This window comes from Trachurus trachurus (assembly GCF_905171665.1).
Source record: "Trachurus trachurus genome assembly, chromosome: 14".
Taxonomy (NCBI): Eukaryota; Metazoa; Chordata; class Actinopteri; order Carangiformes; family Carangidae; genus Trachurus; species Trachurus trachurus.
The window spans coordinates 25,547,223-25,566,452 of record NC_139903.1 but is presented as its reverse complement, the minus strand read 5'-3'; the positions used below and the strand labels follow the sequence as shown (position 1 = coordinate 25,566,452).

General features: G+C 44.0%; 2 protein-coding genes across 4 annotated transcripts in view; one reads left to right on the top strand and one right to left on the bottom strand.

Annotated features, from left to right (window-relative positions):
- The first annotated feature begins 217 nt into the window (after positions 1 to 217).
- Positions 218 to 5,488, top strand: LOC310996673 (protein ABHD15). The gene is made up of 3 exons (XM_083986117.1): positions 218 to 1,077; positions 2,173 to 2,402; positions 2,511 to 5,488. The coding sequence occupies exons 1-3, from the start codon at positions 460 to 462 to the stop codon at positions 3,205 to 3,207; spliced, it is 1,545 nt and encodes a 514-aa protein (XP_083842243.1). The 5' UTR covers positions 218 to 459; the 3' UTR covers positions 3,208 to 5,488.
- Positions 5,489 to 5,754: 266 nt separating this feature from the next.
- LOC310996670 (serine/threonine-protein kinase TAO1-like) overlaps positions 5,755 to 19,230 on the bottom strand; it is a 28,240-nt gene continuing 14,764 nt past the window's right edge. For all 3 annotated transcript variants that reach the window (XM_083986112.1, XM_083986113.1, XM_083986114.1), the window contains exons 10-21: positions 18,541 to 18,622; positions 16,401 to 16,568; positions 15,949 to 16,155; positions 14,498 to 14,632; positions 14,051 to 14,287; positions 13,833 to 13,961; positions 11,987 to 12,070; positions 11,703 to 11,822; positions 11,349 to 11,588; positions 11,033 to 11,245; positions 10,172 to 10,354; positions 5,755 to 9,046 (exon numbers count right to left, since the gene is read on the bottom strand). In XM_083986112.1, coding sequence (XP_083842238.1) covers positions 8,498 to 9,046; positions 10,172 to 10,354; positions 11,033 to 11,245; positions 11,349 to 11,588; positions 11,703 to 11,822; positions 11,987 to 12,070; positions 13,833 to 13,961; positions 14,051 to 14,287; positions 14,498 to 14,632; positions 15,949 to 16,155; positions 16,401 to 16,568; positions 18,541 to 18,622 — 2,347 coding nt within the window. In that variant the 3' untranslated portion in view covers positions 5,755 to 8,497. The remainder of the gene's footprint in view (positions 9,047 to 10,171; positions 10,355 to 11,032; positions 11,246 to 11,348; positions 11,589 to 11,702; positions 11,823 to 11,986; positions 12,071 to 13,832; positions 13,962 to 14,050; positions 14,288 to 14,497; positions 14,633 to 15,948; positions 16,156 to 16,400; positions 16,569 to 18,540; positions 18,623 to 19,230) is intronic.

The following is a 19,230-nucleotide window of genomic DNA, read 5'->3' as shown; positions in this document are numbered from 1 at the left end:
TAAAATGTTATGTGATAGTGTGATGTTTCAGTTTTTCCTTTTAAAGAAATGACCAACAATGTTGAGTTTGTTAGTAGAGGATATGGATCAGTGATCAGTTTCTGAAAGTGTTGTAAGTGGCCTGAATTTGCTCAGTTTCTATCAGAGCTTGTGTTTGCAGTAAATGATTTATGGAAAGAGGAGCAAGTGAGTGGAGGGGGGTCGGAGAGACAACATGACAATTGTCAATTCTCCATGTCAGTTTTTTTTTTTTTTTTGCCAGCCAGTCACTGAAAACCTTTAGTCTTTTTAAGAAAGTGGAGAAGTGGGACGACTATTCAGATCATCAGGCAACTGATGAGGGTAGACTCCACAGGAGTTTTGACTATGGAGGTCAAAGGTTACTGTGGAAATCACAGCAACACATTGCAGAGAAAATATTGGATTTCATGCTGAGCTAGGGTTTCCTCGAATTCATCAATGGAAGTACTCGTATGGGAATGTTTCTTCTGTTTGCTCCCGTCCCTGTTGCTCTTCCTGCTGTGTGTGGCTCGGCGCTGGCCCAGAGCACGGCGCTGGACCAGGCTGACTGTCGGGACAGAAGCCACGTTCGTCTGCAAACCCACTGCACTGGCCAGATACCTGCTCCGGCACTGTGGCTCTCTGGCCAGGCCCAGACCGGCCCCGTGGCCCAGGGGAGACCCCCACCTCCAGACTCTGTCCAGCCTGCTGTGTGGACAACATGGAGACACGATACAGTTCTCCAGAGATCATCTGTTACTGAGGGACGGGGGGATAGCGGCCGTGGACTGGGCTGTGGGGACGGGGCTGGGTGGGGCCGTGGGGAGGAAGAGGTGCGAGGGGAGGAAGGAGAACCAGTCGGGGGGAAAGGCGCTGGGCTGCTTCACCTCCACACCACCTGTCCTCCTCCTCATCCCTCACTCCTGGGGAGGGATGACCCCCCACCTAAAGGCGCTGTGCCACCTGGCCATGCGTCAGGGCTTTTACGTGGTGGTGTTTCACCCTCGAGGAACAGCGGGGTGTCCCCTGACCACAGCACGACTGACTGAGTTTGGAGACGCAGCCGATCTTGAGCAGGTAAAGAAGAAAACCCTGTTTTTTTTAACGTGTTATGTTTAGTGAAACTTTTGTGTTGGTGTGTGCTGAAACATTTAATAGATTAATAAATGGAAAGAAAATGTAGAGCTAACAGTTAAAGATGCCACTGTGCATTCTGGGAAATTGTAATTGTTATTTCTCACTACTGTTTTGTTAATTCAGTAAATTATCATAGACTGTAATCACGTAGCGTCCGTGACGTCACCCATTGGTTTTGGGGAGTCGTTTTTGTGACTCAAATATGGCGGCCTGAACAGCGCCATGTTGGATTGGCCGGCCGAGAGCCCGCCCACTGGCCTCGAAGCAGCTGTCCACGGAGCTGCTTGGACCTGTCACTCAACGTTTCCGCGCCCTAATTGGCCAGAGTTTTAACCTAATAACAGTACAACGGTAGGTTTTAACGTTTTTTAAAAAAAAAAATCCACCCCCCTCAGAGTGTGTGCGGGGTAGAAACTATCGATTGAGACGATAAAACGTTCTGACACCAGGCTTTTAACATGTTTATTGAGGATGTAAAGTCGGCGATTTTAACATGGGGGTCTATGGAGGAATCCGAGGGGATTGCAGTTTTTTGAACGCGGAAGTGAGCTTCACTTCTCAGACCAACAACTGCTCCCTTGTAAATTATTTGAAAAAACATGATCACATAAATATAGAATTAAACATACACATTCATTTGAACCTTTGTGTCTGTAATTTTAGCGTTTTTATTATATGTTAGTACATGTATTATGTGTGTGTGCATACAGTAGCCTATATGGGTTGTATGTTTATATTATATTGCTATTTTATTAGTTACTATAGTATATTGAATTAACATAGGGAGAAGGGGTGGGAGTTAATAAGCTTCGGCTTCTTCCAACTCCTTTTGAACATAAATAAGTGTCAAGTTTCGTTGTTGTTGATTTTATTTGCGCTGTTGTCTTGTATTTATTGTTGTTTGTTTGTCTTCTTTTATTCTGTGGTAAAATAAACTTTCATTCATGAAGCAAAGTGTAGAAAGTGATTCAATCTCCTTTTCTTTGTTTGTCCATACCTGACTCTAAAGTTGTCCATGATGTTTTCCATTTCCAGGCGGTGTCTTACGTCCACAGCCGCCACCCGTCCTCTGCTCTGGTTGCAGTGAGTGAGGGTTCAGGTTCAGGGATCCTCCTCTCCTACCTGGGGGAGCATGGATCGAGTACATACCTGACAGCGGCTGCAGCCATCTCACCTGTGCTTCAGGGCCAGCTGTGGTTTGAAACAGCAATCCCTCCTGTTTATCACTGGGGGGCACTGTTTCACCGGAAGCTACAGCTCAGCAGGTGGGAGAAATCAAAGCAAAATGAAAATATTAGTAACAGCACTGACGTGAATAAAGTGTGGACATGAATGATGTCATAAACCTTGTTTACACATGGGTCTGGTTTAAGGTACGCAAGTTCCCTCAGAGCAGTCCTGGATGTGGACCGGGCCCTCAGCTCGTCTTCCCTCAGGGACTTTGAGGAAAGTCTTTTCTGCTCCTCGGCCCGGCCTCAGCAGAGAGCCTCCAGTCCTTCAGCAAACTCCAGACTGGCGCCTTCAGTGGCCTGGGCGCTGGGCGAGAGGGCTCACCCAGCCAAGGACTGGGACAACTACTGGGAGAGGAACGAACCACTGAGGGAGGCAGACGAGGTGGCCGTCCCAGTGCTCTGTATCTGCAGCCGCGACGACCCTCTCCTCCCGCCCCCCTCCTCTTTGCCTGTTGCCCTTTTCCAGAGCAATCCGTATTTCTTCCTGGTGTTGACAGATAAAGGAGGTCACTGTGGGTTCACTATGGAAAACCCAGAGGAAATGGAGGGAGCAAGGAGCGAGAATGAGGAGGTGGAGGGAGGCAGCTGGAGTCACATCGTGGTTCTGGAGTACTTCAGAGTAGTGGCTGATTTCCTGAGAGACGATGAGAGAAGTGGGACAAGCTGGGCTCCACTAGGAGAATATAGTCAGGCTGGGCAGAGGAACAGGAGCAGCAACATGGGGCCTCCTCGCAGGAGGAGAGCCGCCATGATGAGGAGGCCAAGACCACAGGCTCCTGAACGGAGCTGTGTGGATGAAGAGGAGAACTTCACCTGGAAGAGGTCCTACACACGCTGAGGACAAAGACATGTTATACTGGGGGTTTGGCTTCAGTCACATCTGGAAAAGAAAATCAACTAAATAAAGGCAGTGGGCTGGAGAGGTAACACTTTATAGTATTAAAGGGATATATCAACATTTTGGCAAATTGGCCCATTGCCATGATCCATATAGGTTTAAGAGTAGGTTTGTTACCTTTAATTGTCGGTGCAAGCTATTTTTAGAACGGTGGAGCCGAGCCGCGATCGAGCTGCTCAGCTACGCTACTAATGGGATTTTTTGGTTTCCCTTATCAAACTCAACTTGTCCACGAGAGCGTTTTGGAGTTGTTGGATTGTGTATTTGTGTATTTGTATTTGCCGTTCTAAAAATAGCTTGCTAGGGATTATGGCTCTTTTTGTGTTTTGATGGAGCGTAGACTAAATAACAATCAATTTGAAATTTCTTATGCGGACATCTACACGTATTTGGTCGAATCACCAGGTAGGTTTTGGCTAAGTGTTGTCTGTAAACAGCCTGTTAATAGCCAACTTTTTGGTAGTTAGTTTGTCAAGCCAGTTAGGCTGAACTTTTCAACGGAGGTGCCCCTAAATTACCCAGGATGCCTCAGTCACTCTCATTTGCATAAAGATGCCGCTCTGGTCTATCCCTCCTCATCTACCCCCTCCTCCCTTCCCATCAGCCCCCTCTGCTCTTTAATCATTTCACCTCCAACTACCGAACTTGTACCTGTCTATTTGTGTCGTCTTCTGTCTGTCCCCCTCGTCTGTCCCTACCCTTCTCTTGTCTTTTTGTAAGCAGCTTTGGGTCCCTGAAAAGCGCTATTAAAATCCAATGAATTATTATTATTATTATTAAATACAGAATTCATCATTTGTAAAGCATTAACCCTACACTGATACTAATTAGACCCAATGTGTTTATATACAGTTCAACTCTTGATAATAAACTGATCTACATTATGTTCAATGATTGTATTTTCATACGAAATAAATGATGGATTCAGCATTTAAGTCAAGTTTTACATCATTAATTAATACCAAATAATATGTAGTTATTATAAAGTGTTACCAAAATCTTGGTTGAAATGTTTTTCTTCACTGCATCAAACCAGTCAAGTTGAGGAAGAGGACACGTGACCTTTGGTAAAGACAAATAAAAGAGACAAGGTTTCCAAGGTCAACATGAAGTATTATTCTGAGCATGTTATTTACTAAGGCAACAAGTTTCCAGGAAATGAAGCTGCTATTTGCTAAAAGAAAACACCCCATGCATGAAAGAGTGATTATACAAATTGAACAAGCAGTCTGAAGACAAAAACATATTTTGGCTTGGAGTGAAGTGAAAAAGTCTTATAACCTTATAATCTATGACAAACAGTCATAAGAATCAAATATTTAGGCAGCAATTAAGGGTTTTATAAATTTCAAATACTTTTATATTACCATGTTTGTCTCAAACAAAACACAATGGGACAAAAACAAATATTAAAATTACTTTATTACAGATGATTCTTTATCCAGTAGCCCTCTTCCAACAAAAAATAGTAATTACAAACAAAATATTACATTTATCCCCTAAACTTTGTTTCTGAATTTCTTTTATACATTTTTAAATCACTTTATCATCTGTAAGGAATAGCTTTTCTCTTCTGCTATGCAACATTCAGCTTTTTGCACAATCTATACAATTTAATACAGTTTAATACAGGTCTCTGGACCAGGAAGAATAAAACAGCAAGTTCCACCAAATGACAGGAGAGACAAAAGGAATACTGATAAACACACTATACAGAGACGTAACCCTGCCTCCCGCCTGCTCTCGGCCAATGGCAGCCGTCCCTCAGCACACTGAGGGGGGGGGGGGGGATCACAGTAGACTCTTTGATCTGGTCAATCACTTGTGCAATCAGTGCAACTGATCCAGTTCAGAGTGACCAAGGTCTAAAGCTAGACTCTGCCCCACTGCCTCAAAAAAAACAAAAAACAAAAAAAAACACCTGGGAATTCTAGTAAACACAAGAGTCGGCCTAAAAAATCTGCACTGGTTTGGCCCTCTGCAGACATCACCTGGGAAATAAAAATGACCCTTTCTGGTACTTAAGGAAATAAAACACTATAGAGCTGGAACAAATGTTGATAAAACATGTTGGGTACAATGCAATACTTTCTGAATAGAGAAGTGGAACCACCACATCTTGTTTTTCCACTGTTTTCTGATCTGAGCCATGAAACCTGACAGGAAGTTCTGAGTGGCAAGATTAAAAAAAAAAAGGCAAATACTTAAGTGCAGTGTGACAATGCTTTGTGTATCATCTGAACCAAAGAGGGCGCATGTTTCATAAATCAGAGATAAAAGTCAAAATGATATCAGTAGACCCAACAATATCTAAAAGCAACCCTGTGTAGATATATATTTTCACTGTCTTGTGCAATAATTTGGAAACGATGTCAGGTAGTGGAGCGCACTAAATACTGTTTACTCAACCAAATATTTCAGAATTCAGTAGCTTTTCAGATTTTACAGATCTTTAAAAAGTACTTTAACCTTGACGTGAGGCTAGTAAATCTTCTAACCAGTTTTCTCTGTTGGGTATCAGTAAAATATAGCCTGTGCTACAGCAAAGGCGACATCTAACTAGGTTTCAAATTATGTGCAAAAATCATTTACTCGAGGCAATCTGACCTTGTTATCTTTCACAACATAATATCTGTAACACGTTTCAGAAAACTGTGAAACATCTGAACACCGCTGGTCTTAAACCACGCCACCCAGTCTGCATCACAAATGAATTTGTCTTTGATTTGTCAATTAGATTTCCATATTTTCAAATTCAAAATATACAATATTAACAAGTTTCCTGTACATTCCACCTCAGAAAATCATACAATGCATATTCTCTGCATTTCACAATAAGACTTCCACCTTTATGTCAATTTCTCTATTAATTCTTCTTTTTTTATATCATTTTATATAATAATACATATATATCTATTTATATATACACACACATATATAGATATATATGTATCATTTTTTCTTCTTTGCTTTCACTTGAGGAGCTCTTCTCATCAGGGAGGGGGTGAAGACTACACCAGGCTCAGGAGGGGGAGAAAACAGGAGGTGTGGGGAAGCAGGGAGGGCGATTCTTAAAACATGACACTGGGGGGTCACCAGGGGTGAGACAGAGCGGGGTGTCAGGCCGGGGAAGGTTGCAGGGGCATGGCAGCGGAGATCACAGCATCACCACCCACCCACCCACTGAGACATTCAGCAGTCACCAACCAGCGGAGGAGCGAGTGCAGCTCCTCCTCGCACCGCGTGTTCCTTCAGGTTACTTCTGTCCCTCTAAAAAGGTCTTTTATTTTGAAGTCGAAATCTACACACTGGGACATTTTTAGACAACTGTGGTGTACAATGTTGCCCTGGAAACAAATCATTTTTGACCTACAATTTACAATTGACCAACTGAGTGTGTTTGCTCATTTACAGCTCACAACTAAGTGCACTATTTAAAAAAAAAAATTAGAATTTTTTTTTCTATTTTTTCACTTTCATGTCCCAATCTGACTCACTAAGTTTTACCCTGTACATGCATTCATCATCCAAGTGTGCAAAGGGACATACTGCTTGACTGGGGGAATAAAAAATATACAATAACTACTGTATGTGTGTGTGTGTGTGTATGTGTGTGTGTAAATATGTCTGATTAACATTTAGCGTGGGTAAAGGCCTGTGCCAAAGTGCAAGTCATTGTCAAGTCACGACACCTTGTGGTGAAGTTCAGCTTGAGTGCTCTTGAGGTAGGCCAACAGGCATGGTTCAATTTGTCAGAGAACATTTCTCTCTGTCTCTCTCTCTTTTATGTTTTCTAACTGCATAGTGCATCTCTAAGACGGAGCCAGATTAGACCGGGTCGTTGCTGCAAACAAGTGAGAAGTGAACACACAGTTTTGAAACTATTCAAGTAGAGGTTAAGTGCTGCTGAAAACCCGTCCCTGTCGTGAGGGCCGTGGACTCATAAGGCTTCAGTATCGGTATCCCTCCGACTGGCCGTCCACGGAGCAGGTGTGAGTGAAGGGCAGCGGCCTGTGGAAAACCCAAAGAGCTGAACCAATAAGGCTGAGCGTGCACAGGAAAACGTCTCCTCCTCTCCTCCAGTCCGGCTAAAAATGCACCTACTTGGCTGCGGGGGGGGGGGCGTAAACTGAACCTCCCCTGACATCTCTAAGCGCAATCTCATTGAAACCATAACAATATATTGGCATGAATAGTCACAACAACAGGTTTGACTCAGCACCTTTACCTTTGGCATCTTTGCAGCCCTGCTCGTAGCGCACAGTGACTGTGTGGCATTTAGGAGGATTGTTTCAGTAAATCACTGCACGCGGTCGTGTCACTGCCTCTCTGCTGGAAGATCGGCTTCTCAGCGAGGTCGCTTACATACGTTTAGCTATCCAATGGCTGTCCCTGCGCTACTGCTATGAAGTCAGAGATCCCCACCGGTTCTCACTTACCACAACCTCTGTTCTCTTCTCCTTCTCCATTTCCCTGCTGCACCCGTCCGACATGTTCTGACACCGTTTACTCCTCGGTCGTGGATCTAAGGTCGGACCCCTACATCACCTCCTGTCACCTGCTGCCTTCGCCTTTTCCTGAACTGCACATAAACAATAATCTCATTACACTTCCTCTCGTTAAGATGTCTGTGCTTAAAAATCTGGAGCTGCGAGTGGTTTAAAGGAATTTGCACAAGGACAAATATTTGAATGTTTTTTTCTTTTTTAAATTGCACACACCGAGTGCAGAATTTTCCCATAAAGCACTGCATCGTGCTACCACAAAACAGCATAGAAAAACAGCATACTGCGAATAAACAACTCTTGATCATAAACTCTATGGTAGATAATGTGAATACACTACTTTGTGTCTATGGCAACGGAGACTTAACATTGCAAATATAAAAAACACATAAAATAGCACTCTATGCTACAGTAAAAATGACACTACTCTGTGTGTGTGTGTGTGGCTGTCAGCCATCTTGGATCAGACTCAGAACAGGTGGGTTTCCACAGGCCGCTGCAGCAGTGAGAGAACAGTGGTGATGGGAGCGGAGCCGGGCTCAGCTGGACCCGGGCCCAGTACTGTGGGAGATAACGAGTGTGTGTGTGTGTGTGTGTTTGTGTGTGTGTGAAGAATGTGTGGTGCATGCATGGTATGTGTCTCTGTACAGTGTTACATTGGTGTACAGAAATTTTACTTTAAGACAATGAATGTGTTGCTTGTGTGTGTGTGTGTGTGTGTGTGTCTAGGTGTACGACAGGTGGGATCCGTTGGAGATCTGGGAGGTGATGCTGGCGCTCCTGCTCATGCCCTGTTCACTCCTCCCCCCTGATGACGTCCTCCTCATAGCCTGCGGGCTGTTCCTCACCCCCCCCATGCCGCCCCCACTCCCCCTCTGACTCCCTCCTCCGGGGTGGTGGAGGCTCCACGGCGGCGGGCCCCCGGCCAGCATGGGGTGGCCCCACGGCTGCTGCGAGCTGGAGCCCCCCTGGTGGTGATGACTATGGTGGCCGCCTCCTCCGCCTCCTCCGGGCCAGTGGCCTCCCCCCTGAGCCCCCTGGCCTCCTCCACCTCCTCCTCCTCCTCCTCCTCCTCCTCCTCCTCCGCCGCCGCCTCCTCCTCCTCCTCCCCAGCCTCCCTGCGAGTCGGGAGCCAGGTTGGTGAGCACCATGTTGCTGAAGCCGAGCCGCATGGACTCCGAGTCGAAGGCCTCGATCTCTCGGGCCTGGCGCTCCAGCAGGGAGCGGATCCGCTCCAAGCGTTCGTTCTGCAGGGCGAGCATCTCCTCCTCGATCTGGAGATGAACAAGGAGAACAGATGAGCTCCGGAACAAAGACATAACAACAGCTCAGTCTGTGGACTAAACATCTAAACTAAAGAGGATGTCCCATAATATTAATCAACCGATAATATCGGCCCGATATCAGCCTAAACCTATAATATCTGTCCATATCGGTATCGCTTTTTCTTAATTCACTATTTCATTATTGCTGCCGCTGCTTCGGATGCACAATAATAGTCCATGTGTTCTAAATACAAGCTGTTGTCGTAAACAAACACACTGCAACCGAACTACACAGCTGTTAAAGGAGTAGTTCACCAAAAAATGAAATTCAGTCATTATTGACTCACCCTCATGCTGATGAACATTCCAGAGTAGTTTTTTTATTCCTCAAAGTTCCTAGGGGGTTTGTAGTCCAACCAAATCCTTATATGAGTATTGTGTAGTTTTATGGGCCTTTTTGTGTCGGGCACTATTGACTCTCATATAAAGATTTCGTTGGACTACGAACCGGCCTCCCGGGTCTCCAGATGCACTTTGAGGAATAAAAAACTACTCCAGAGTATTCATCAGCATGAGGGTGAGTCAATAATGACTAAATTTCATTTTTTGGTGAACTATTCCTATAAATGATTGGCTGTTTGTCTGTCACTTGTAGCGTCCAGTGTGTGCGTGTGTGTATAAACAAACAAAGAATGTTAATTTGTGGAGTGCATCCAGTGGGGCATCACAATAAAAGTAGGCATACAGTAATGTGTTAATTTCCAATGAGAGATATGTTATTAATTCGTTTTGGGGAACAAAAAAGCCTGCATATCTGTATCAGCCGTTATCAGAATTGGAAATTAAGTGTTGGACAGCATCAGCATATCAGATATCGGCATAAATTCCAATATTGGACATCCCTAATCTAATCTATATTTAAAAGACGGACTCTCATAACATTGGATAAGTTTAAGAGTGTGATCTGGACGCTTACTGTGTCTTATCTGTCTGTACTTCTGGTGGTAATGTTCATGTAAAGCACTCTGTAACCAAATCCTGCTTAGCTATCAACATCAACTAAAGTAGGGCCAAAACCAAAAAACACTACTTGAGCGTCTACTGTCACTAGACTGAGTCCAGGGCCTTTCTTACTTTTTGCTCCAGCAGAGCCCTCCGCAGAGAGACCCTCTGCTCCAGCTCCCTCCGCTCCTTGTCGTGCTGAGCGTCTGTTTGCATTTTGATCTTGCTCTGGTAGGCGTTGAGCAGCTCCAGCTCCTGCTGCAGCTGCATCCTCAGGACCTGACACTCGCCCTCCTGGGCTTCATCTAACCGCAGCTGAGGGCAGGCAAGAGAAAGAGAAGGAGAGACGTGAAGAGAGAAATTTCTTTAATTGTAAGCCCCATTGTTTTGGTGAGGAGATAACTTAGTCTTATCAATAAAGGATGACATTTACGTTTAAATCAATCCTGTATTAGATTTAAAATGATCACAGATTGGTGTTTCATATCATTTATGTGGGACCCACTGAAAACAGATAGGAACTGACACACAAAATAAAATAGGAGGAAATATGTTAACAGTGGCTTTCCCAAATTCAATAACTTTTAATGACTCATTTTGTAATGAGTATCAAACTCTTTGCATTAAATGACCTGATTCTTAGTGAAAACAAATTAAATTGAAGAATGTCTCAATGGGACCGTTATGAATAAAGATTTCGCTAAATGTAGAATTAATTTTACTACAAAATCCCTGTTTCAGAAATGGAAGATCAATTCATTTGAGAAAGTTGGCTCCTTTACAGTTTTGTGGAAAAACATTTTCAGTTACTGAGGGTCGGTACAAGATGTTAGATTTTCTGGCTGAGCCAAAAACTGGCCCACCGGGGAGGTCAGATAAAATCTGGCATGGGGACAGGGGAGTCATTTGTAATTTGTGTGATAATCATTCAGGTTTTCCCTTTATAAACCTTTGAGACATATTCTTCTTCTTTTTCCTCCTCCAGGTACTCACAGCCTGCGTGGAGAGCATCTCGTTGATGGAGTGGTCGTACTGCTCGGCCAGGATGGCCAGCTTCCTGGTCTGCTCCTCCTTCAGCCTCTTCAGCACAGCCTTGTGGTCAGACTTGGGCGTGGTCTCCAGCAGATGGTTCCTGAGGGCCTTGTACTGCTTGGTCTGGGTTTTGCAGGTCTCCTGGAACTGCTTCTTGATCTGCAGCTCCTTTGACTGAGGAAGGAAACAAAATGAAAATGTTCACTGTGTGTTGAGAGTTGTGTCGTGTTTTTACGGGGTCAGACTCCACAGAAACTCCTTTCATCGCTTCCTGCACCTTGAGGCTCTTGGGCTGCTGCCGGACCTCCATGACATGCTTGCGCCTCAGCTCCCTCTCCCTCCTCTTATTGTATTCCAGCTGGTTGGTGAGCTCCGTCTGGTGCTGGGTGCGGATCAGCTCGGCCCTCGCCTTCTGGATCGTCCCCAGGTGCCTGAACTCCAGCTCTTGCATGGACTCGTGGTGCCTGAGCAGCATGGCGTGCTCCAGGTCCTTCTGTGTCTGCCGCTTGTTCAGCTCCTGAAAAAGAGCAGAGAATGCACAGTGTGGGCGAAAGAAGAAAAAAAAAAGTCAAACTGAATTATTCTGCGTGGCTGGTGGTGCTGGGTTCTTGTCTGTGCGTGTTTTTCAAACCTCTCTGGCCAGATCCTGCTCTACATTGTGTCTGGCAATGAGGATCCTGCGTTTGAAGCGCCGGCACTCCAGCTCCAGGTACTGCCTCTGTCTCCTCAGCAGGTTGGCTTCCTCCTCCGCCTGAGAACACACACACACACACACATTATGGCATTACAATAATATAAAATCTCACACTTGAATACCACTGAAAAAGAGATATTCAAACTGTCTTGACAATTAAATTGCTCAGGGTCAAACCTCATTAGTGGCAGATCATTTTTTTTGTCGACACACATTCTCACCTGGAAGTGCTGGATGTTCTCCTTCTGCTTGGACAGCCACTCCTGCTTCTCTTTCTTGGGAGTCGACTGGTTCTCGCTCAGTTCCTGCCACACAGTATCATTTCAGTTTGCCAGCACTTAAGCTACGTTCACACTGCAAGCCTTAATGCTCAATTTGGACTTTTTGCTCAGATCAGAGCCACCAAAGTTTAAAATCGACAAAAGTAACAAAGCGATTTTCTCCCAGCCCATACAGGTCTGACATGTCTGGGTTTGTCAGCATGTACATCATGCATGACCTACCAGAACCACAAAAAATCTTGAGGATACGTCTTACTTTGACCGAGTTACATTCAAGAACCTGTTTTTAATTAAAGTAAATTCACTTGAGCGGTAATTTTTTTCGATCGATCGGCTGTGTTTATCGTTTCAGGTGTCATAGTTATGATGGTTAGACAGTTTAAATAGTCCTGTAACACATCCTCAAGTTTGACTCATCAGAGTTCTTCAGTATAGAAGCAACTCTGGTTTAAGTGTCGGGAGTCACTGTCCAGACCAAAGTAACGGCTGTAATTTTGTCAAGTTCTTCTGACCTCAATTTGTTTTGATACTACATGTTTTACCCGGTTTCTGTGTCCACCGAGGGAGGTTTATTTTGCCACTCAGTCCGAACCAAAGGGGCGTGTCCCGGGGCAACGTGACGTAAACGCATACCCTGTATATCAAATTCCAGTGTGAATGGTTTGTGGTTCAGAACTGACCCGCATGTGCGAAAGAACAATAACAACGACACTGAACAGCAAATGTCAGAGCAGCTGCTGAGGTGGAAACAGTGAAGAAAAAGAGCCAAACTCAACAAGGTTATTACAATCCAAAGTTTAACGCCACGTTTTATTTATAATCTCCTCTCCTGTTCTCCTCTTCTGTTGTCGGTAAACACACACTGCTGCTCGGCAAATTATTCAACGTTTTATCGAGCCATTTTTTTTAAGCTGTGTGTGTGTGGCGCTTGTGTACTGTATGTGGTCCGCTTGTTAAAACAAAACCTAGAGTAAACCTTGTAAAGTGACGTAAAAGACGCATCAAATCCGCCTTAGCTGTTCACACTGCGGTCGCATTGGAAAAATCTGATCTGAATCTGATTCAGGACCACATTTGAAAGTGGCCTGAATCTGATTAGAAAATGTCAGATTGAATGCAACATGTGCTGTTCACACTGTCAAAAGCAAATTGGATGGGTCACATTGTAACTGCAGAGTGAACGTAAGTGTTAGTTAACACAACAACGGGTTAGAGTGACCACTGACCGCCCTCTTCAGCCTGTGCTGGCTGAGTGATTGTGTCGACTAGAGCTAAAACAATTAGTCAGGTAATTGGCAACTCAATTGGTTAAACCACGTTCAAGCACAGTTGTTACAAATCAACAGTTCCAGCTTCTTGACAGTTTATCAGACAAAACAAGACGCCTGCAGACATTACTCTGGGCCCGAAAAAACTGTCTGATGGCTATTTTTGTCATTTTCAAATTACAGAATAAAAGATCAATTTATTTATCACAAATTAATAAAGAAAATAGTGGGTCTATTAGTGACCACAGTGAATCATTCAAAACTACATAGGACAGGGATTTTAAAAATCTAGATCAAAAACATACCACCGATATCTACACAGCTAAATAAGTAAAATTACTTCTTTATTTGTGTGTTTAGCTGACTGTTTCAGCTGAAACCATTTGAGTATGAACAGAGTGTTTGTGTGTGTGTGTGTGTGTGTGTGTGTGTGTGTGTGTGTGTGTGTGTGTGTGTGTGTGTGTGTGTGTGTGTGTGTGTGTGTGTGTGTGTGTGTGTGTGTGGCTCAGGTGTGTTACCTCTTTGAGCTGCTCTTTGCGTAGTTTATACTCTCTCTTCTGAGACTCCAGGAAGCTGCTGAGCTCTTTCTTCTGCTGCACCTGGATGTGCTGCTGGAACTTCTTCTCATCGTTGGCAAAGGTCTTCAGCTGAACCAAACACAAATACTGAGTAAGAGACAGAAAAAGCCCCTTTCCTTTAAAATAACACTTTAGTCTTAAATTGCTCATCCACCTACATCTTTCTCCAGGGCTGCCTGGTGTTTTTTAAGCAGCTTCTCCATCTCCTGGGTGAAGTTGCTTCTCTGACTCTCCAGCTCTTTGTCGAGCCTCAGGCGGTGCTCGTCCATCTCTCCCTTCAGCTTGTTCTCCAGACCCATCAGATGCTTCTGGTGCTGCCGTCTCATGCGTTTGTATCCTGACATCTGCTCCCGCAGTTCAGAGTCCTGCTCGTGTTCCTGCATCTCGCGGGTCACCTGCAGGACGTGGACGCGGAGAGAAGCAGCACGGTCAATTCCCATTCAGATAAATCACAAATTATGTTTGTAAATGGGTAGAAAGACATCTGACTCCGGTCTGTTGGTGTAACAACAGGGATGTGGAGTTTGTTAAACACTTTTACTGAGTAAGTAAAAGAGATCAGTGTAAGATAAGTGAGTTATATGGAGGAGTAAGTGTGTCCTCACGAGTGACGCTGTGCGTATGGTGGCAAAATGCTCTCTGTTGCGGTAGTGCTTCCTCGGGGCCTGAGCTGGTGTTGCCTGGGGCTCAGTGGGTTGACTGCTGGCTGCCTGCTCCCCAGAGAAACTCTCCTCTTCCTCCTGGAGACATACAGCAGCACTGTTAAACAAACTATTTCTTTTTTTACAGTAATTAACAGTGCACACACACAAAAAATGAAGCTTTGGGGACACAAGAACAACTGGGACAGAGCGAGAACGAGAGTAAGGCAGAACAGAGGGGACTCAAATATAATCTGTACAGAAACATTAGGACATGAAAGTGCTCTGTCTAACAACATGTTTCTGCCCACTTCTATTATTTTGGAAAAAAGCTGATTGTTATGGAGTTTGAGTCGACTTCCTGTGCACTGTGTTAATACACCAGCTCCTCTGCTGTATAAACTGATACGGGAGCAAATGACAGAAAAGGAGAGTAACAACATGACACATGAATCCTGACATTGTGTCTTCTTCTGAAATGAAGGGTTGTGAAGAAATCAACAGATTTGATATTTTCTTTTTTAAAGGGATTGCTATAATCCCTATAGTTTTAGGAGTAGGTTCATTAATTGACAGTCCAAGATATTTTTAGGACAACGGAACAAAGCTGTTACGAGACAGAGTTGTTTTTGAGGAAAATGCAGAGACTGCTCGCTGAAAAACTTCCCCCGACGGGAACGCGCATCAGCGGTTTTGCATGAATTTACCTCAAAAAGAACTCTCAGAACAACAACGTCTCGCAACGTTCCGTCTCATAGTGTGGTGAATGCACAGGTCACAACTTGTCCATGAGAGCGATTTGGAGTTGTTGGATTGTGTATTTGATGAGTTTGATGAGGGAAGCCTCTGTAGCGTAGCTCTAAGCAGCTCACGGCTCTGCTCTGCTGTTCTAAAAATAGCTTGCACCGACAATTAAAGCTAACAAACCTACTCCTAAAAATATAGGGATTAGGGCAACGGGCCAATTTGCCAAAATGCTGAACTATCCCTTTAATAATGTGATGATTTGCTGCCTCAATTTCATACCAGAAGGAAACCCCGAACCCAACTATTTTGGTATTAAACTTTCATAAAGTTGAAGGACATATAACAGACAGATGTAAAAGATAAAACAGCAGAGTGCCTGGTATGGGTCAATCTCAAAACAACTAGATCTTAGATTTCCCACAATTGATCTGAGTAGCAAATATCATTATGACTTCCCTGAATGGTACATGTCCATCTTCTTTAACTATATCAATATCAATGCAATTAATTTGTGGGCCAAAAAAATTAGTTTAATTCTCAGACTAAACAAAGTTTCAACCTGAGTCACACATATAATTATAAACTGTGTGAGCCGTTAATCGATAATGTTGCAGTATAATTCCTGATACGTCCTGTAAACAGGTGTGTGTCTGAGTCCGTTCACGCACCGGTTTGAGGTGTATGACGGAGCTGTTGGACATGACGGTGTGGTCTCCCTCCATCAGGTCCAGCTCGCTGCGGCTGTCCTGGGCCGCTTCGTTCAGACTGTTGACGGAGCTGCTCTGGGAGCTGGCGCTGATGGACATACTGGGAATGGACTGGTTGCTGCCCACGCTGTTCACCGTCCCTGTCCGACCCCCGCCAGGCTCCAGCTCCTGGAGACAGAGCGGAGAGAGCACAGAGAGAGACAGCGAGGGAGAGAGAACGAGCCAGAGAGGGAATACGAGAAAGACCGAGAGACACAGACAGACAGACATGCATGCAGACCAGTGCATGCTTAGTTATTTTATATGCATGGTGGTATACCATGTAAGTAGAAAATGTATTTCTGTCCTCAAAACCCTACACCCCAAATCTTTGTTGCGTCCCAGCTCTGGTACTGTAATCTGATTTCACAAACCTCGTCTCCATCCTGGGCCTCTGCCGTGGGTCCGTTGTGGGCCTCCTGAAGGAGGATCTTCTTCATCTTGCGGTACTGCAGGTTATCCAGCTCTCGCACTGCATCCTTGGTCCTCTGAATAAGATCCATCAGCACCGAGTCGGGACGTTCACGCTGCAGAAATGCATGCTGGAGAAGAGTGAGGGAAGGAAGGAAAAGACAGGTCAATGAACAGAGAATCCAAAGAACACATTCAAACGTTCATCTTCTTTTGTTTGTTTCACATATCAAAAAAGTTAAATGGATAGTTCAACATTTTGTCAAATTGGCCCATTGCCATAATCCCTATAGTCATAGCAGTAGGTTCGTTACCTTTAATTGTCGGTGCAAGCTATCTTTAGAACGGTGGAGCAGAGCCGCGAGCTGCTCAGAGCTACTCTACGGAGGCTAATGGGATTTTTTGGTTTCCCTCATTAAACTCATCAAATACACAATCCAACAACTCCAAAACGCTCTGGTGGACAAGTTGTGACCTGCACATTCACCACGCTATGAGATAATAACGGAACGTTATGAGACGGAGTTGTTTGAGGTAAATGCTGAGACTGCTTGCTGAAAAACTGTCCCTGAAGGCAACGCGCATCAGCGGTTTTGCATGAATTTACCTCTAAATCAACTCCATCTCGTAACAATCCATATGGAGTTGTTGGATTGTGTATTTGATGAGTTTGATGAGGGAAACCAAGAAATCCCATTAGCCTCCGTAGCGTAGCTCTGAGCAGCTCGCGGCTCTGCTCCACCGTTCTAAAAATAGCTTGCACCTACAAATAAAGGTAACAAACCTACAGCTATGACTGTAGGTATTATGGCAATGGGCCAATTTGCAAAAATGTTGAACTACCCCTTTAAAAAAGATGCAACATATAGAATCCAAGACATGTGAGGGAGAAATGCCGAAAAAACCCTCCAGGCGCTTGCAGGGTGGCATTCTCCAACTACAGTTCTAGGCTACTGTGAATACATTTGTGGCGTATAAGAACCTTTTAAACATAATAAAATACAAACATGGTTTAACATGATTTAACATAGTACAATGCAATACAAAAGCTGGAAAAATTCATTGTGCTGCTAGCAGTCTTTAACAGACAGGTTTCTGAGTCACCGTGAGCTGGAAGGGTCAGACAGCTCACGTCATTACTTTGTGTGTTGTGGCTGGTATATTTAATCTGATACATCTGGAACAAAGGTAAACATCTGTCCCGTCTCTGAGTGAGTCCATGTTCATGGTTGACAACAAACCCAAGTCACCTCTCACTACCTGCAAAAGCTATAGCGTGTAGCTTGGGTTAGCGTTGTTACTGCTACTATTTCTGCTGTTCCTGACCGGACTGTGTCTCCTGTTAGCCAACCAGAGCTGACAGATGTCCATTAACATGCTGCATGTGGCGGAAAATGTTTTGGAAATGACAGGGCACAAATGCGCCACATATACATTTATGTCTAAACACCAACTTTACTGGTTCCCAGCAAGTCGCTTGATTTCTAGATGCAGAAAAAGTCTAAATATATCCTGTAATACACTGTGACTGTCAGCTCAACCACCTTTTTCCTCAACAGGAAAACATTTTAGGGCAAATTCCTATTTTCTGTCATCATAAATATGTAAAATTAAGTTCTTGAACATCTACGCCTCTGGATCTGTGGTCACTTTATGAGCTCAAAATGTTTCTGACTCTAATTTTAGCCCATAAAACGTTAAAAAAAGAAAGACAGAGTAAACAGGGCTTCCATACTCTAAGGACCAGCTTCCATTAACAATAGTCAGTCCATTAGAGGGCTAAGTGACAGCTGCTCAATTACTTAACAGTGGATGGAGAAGTCACATCTCTACAGTAATTACATCTGTGTTCTTTCAACAAAACTGGGCTGTGTGTGTGTGCGCGCGCGTGTGTGTGCATTTGTGTCCGTGCATGTTGTAGTTGTGTGTGAATCCGGAAGCAGAGGATTAGTGAATCAAAATAGAAGCTTATGGAGGACAGACCAGAGCTCAAACATCAGAGAGAGATTTATCACCAGAGGGCTTGTCAATCTCCCATCTTAACAAACTGACCTTGCTCTGTCTGTGTCCGTATGAAAGTGTACAGTGTGTGCGTGAACTTACACCCAGCATGTCATCGGAGTGCGGCCTGTCCTGGGGGATTTTCTGAAGGCAAGAATCGATAAAGTTTCTAAAGTAATCCGTCCTGGGAAAAAAACAAGACGAGACAAAGGGTAAAAAACAAAACAAGGCACCTCACACAGATTTCCTTTAACAAATGTTAACACCATCTTCTTGGCATTATTATAATATTGCCCATTAAACAAAGAGTGAACCAGCATTTCACATATTTTTTGTATTTTTAGTAACTCCTCAATGGACAATGTGTAGGGAGGGATCAGAGTTGACCACTTCATTTCTGTGAAAAAGCTGATGGTAAGAAAAAAAAAAAAACATCAATCATGAATGGACACATAGATAAACATATATTGCTATGTAGATTGATAGATAGCCTAAATCAAGAGCCACTGCTTTTGGCTGATGTGTTGTACAGTCTGGTGGCAGGATCTCCTTTGACGTGAGGGGCGCCGAAAATAATCGTTTCAAAGGCGCATCAAGATTCTTCATGGGACGATTCTGAATCGATGCAGTTACGTCACATAATCGATTTTCAAATAATTAATTCAAGTTTGATGATGTTGTTCACATACAGAGACTGTGATTTATTTTATTTTAAAGCACAATGCCAAGATTTATGTTGGTTTTGTTTCTTAGAAATGAACAAGTACACCTTTAAGTAGGCTAGGCCTTTTC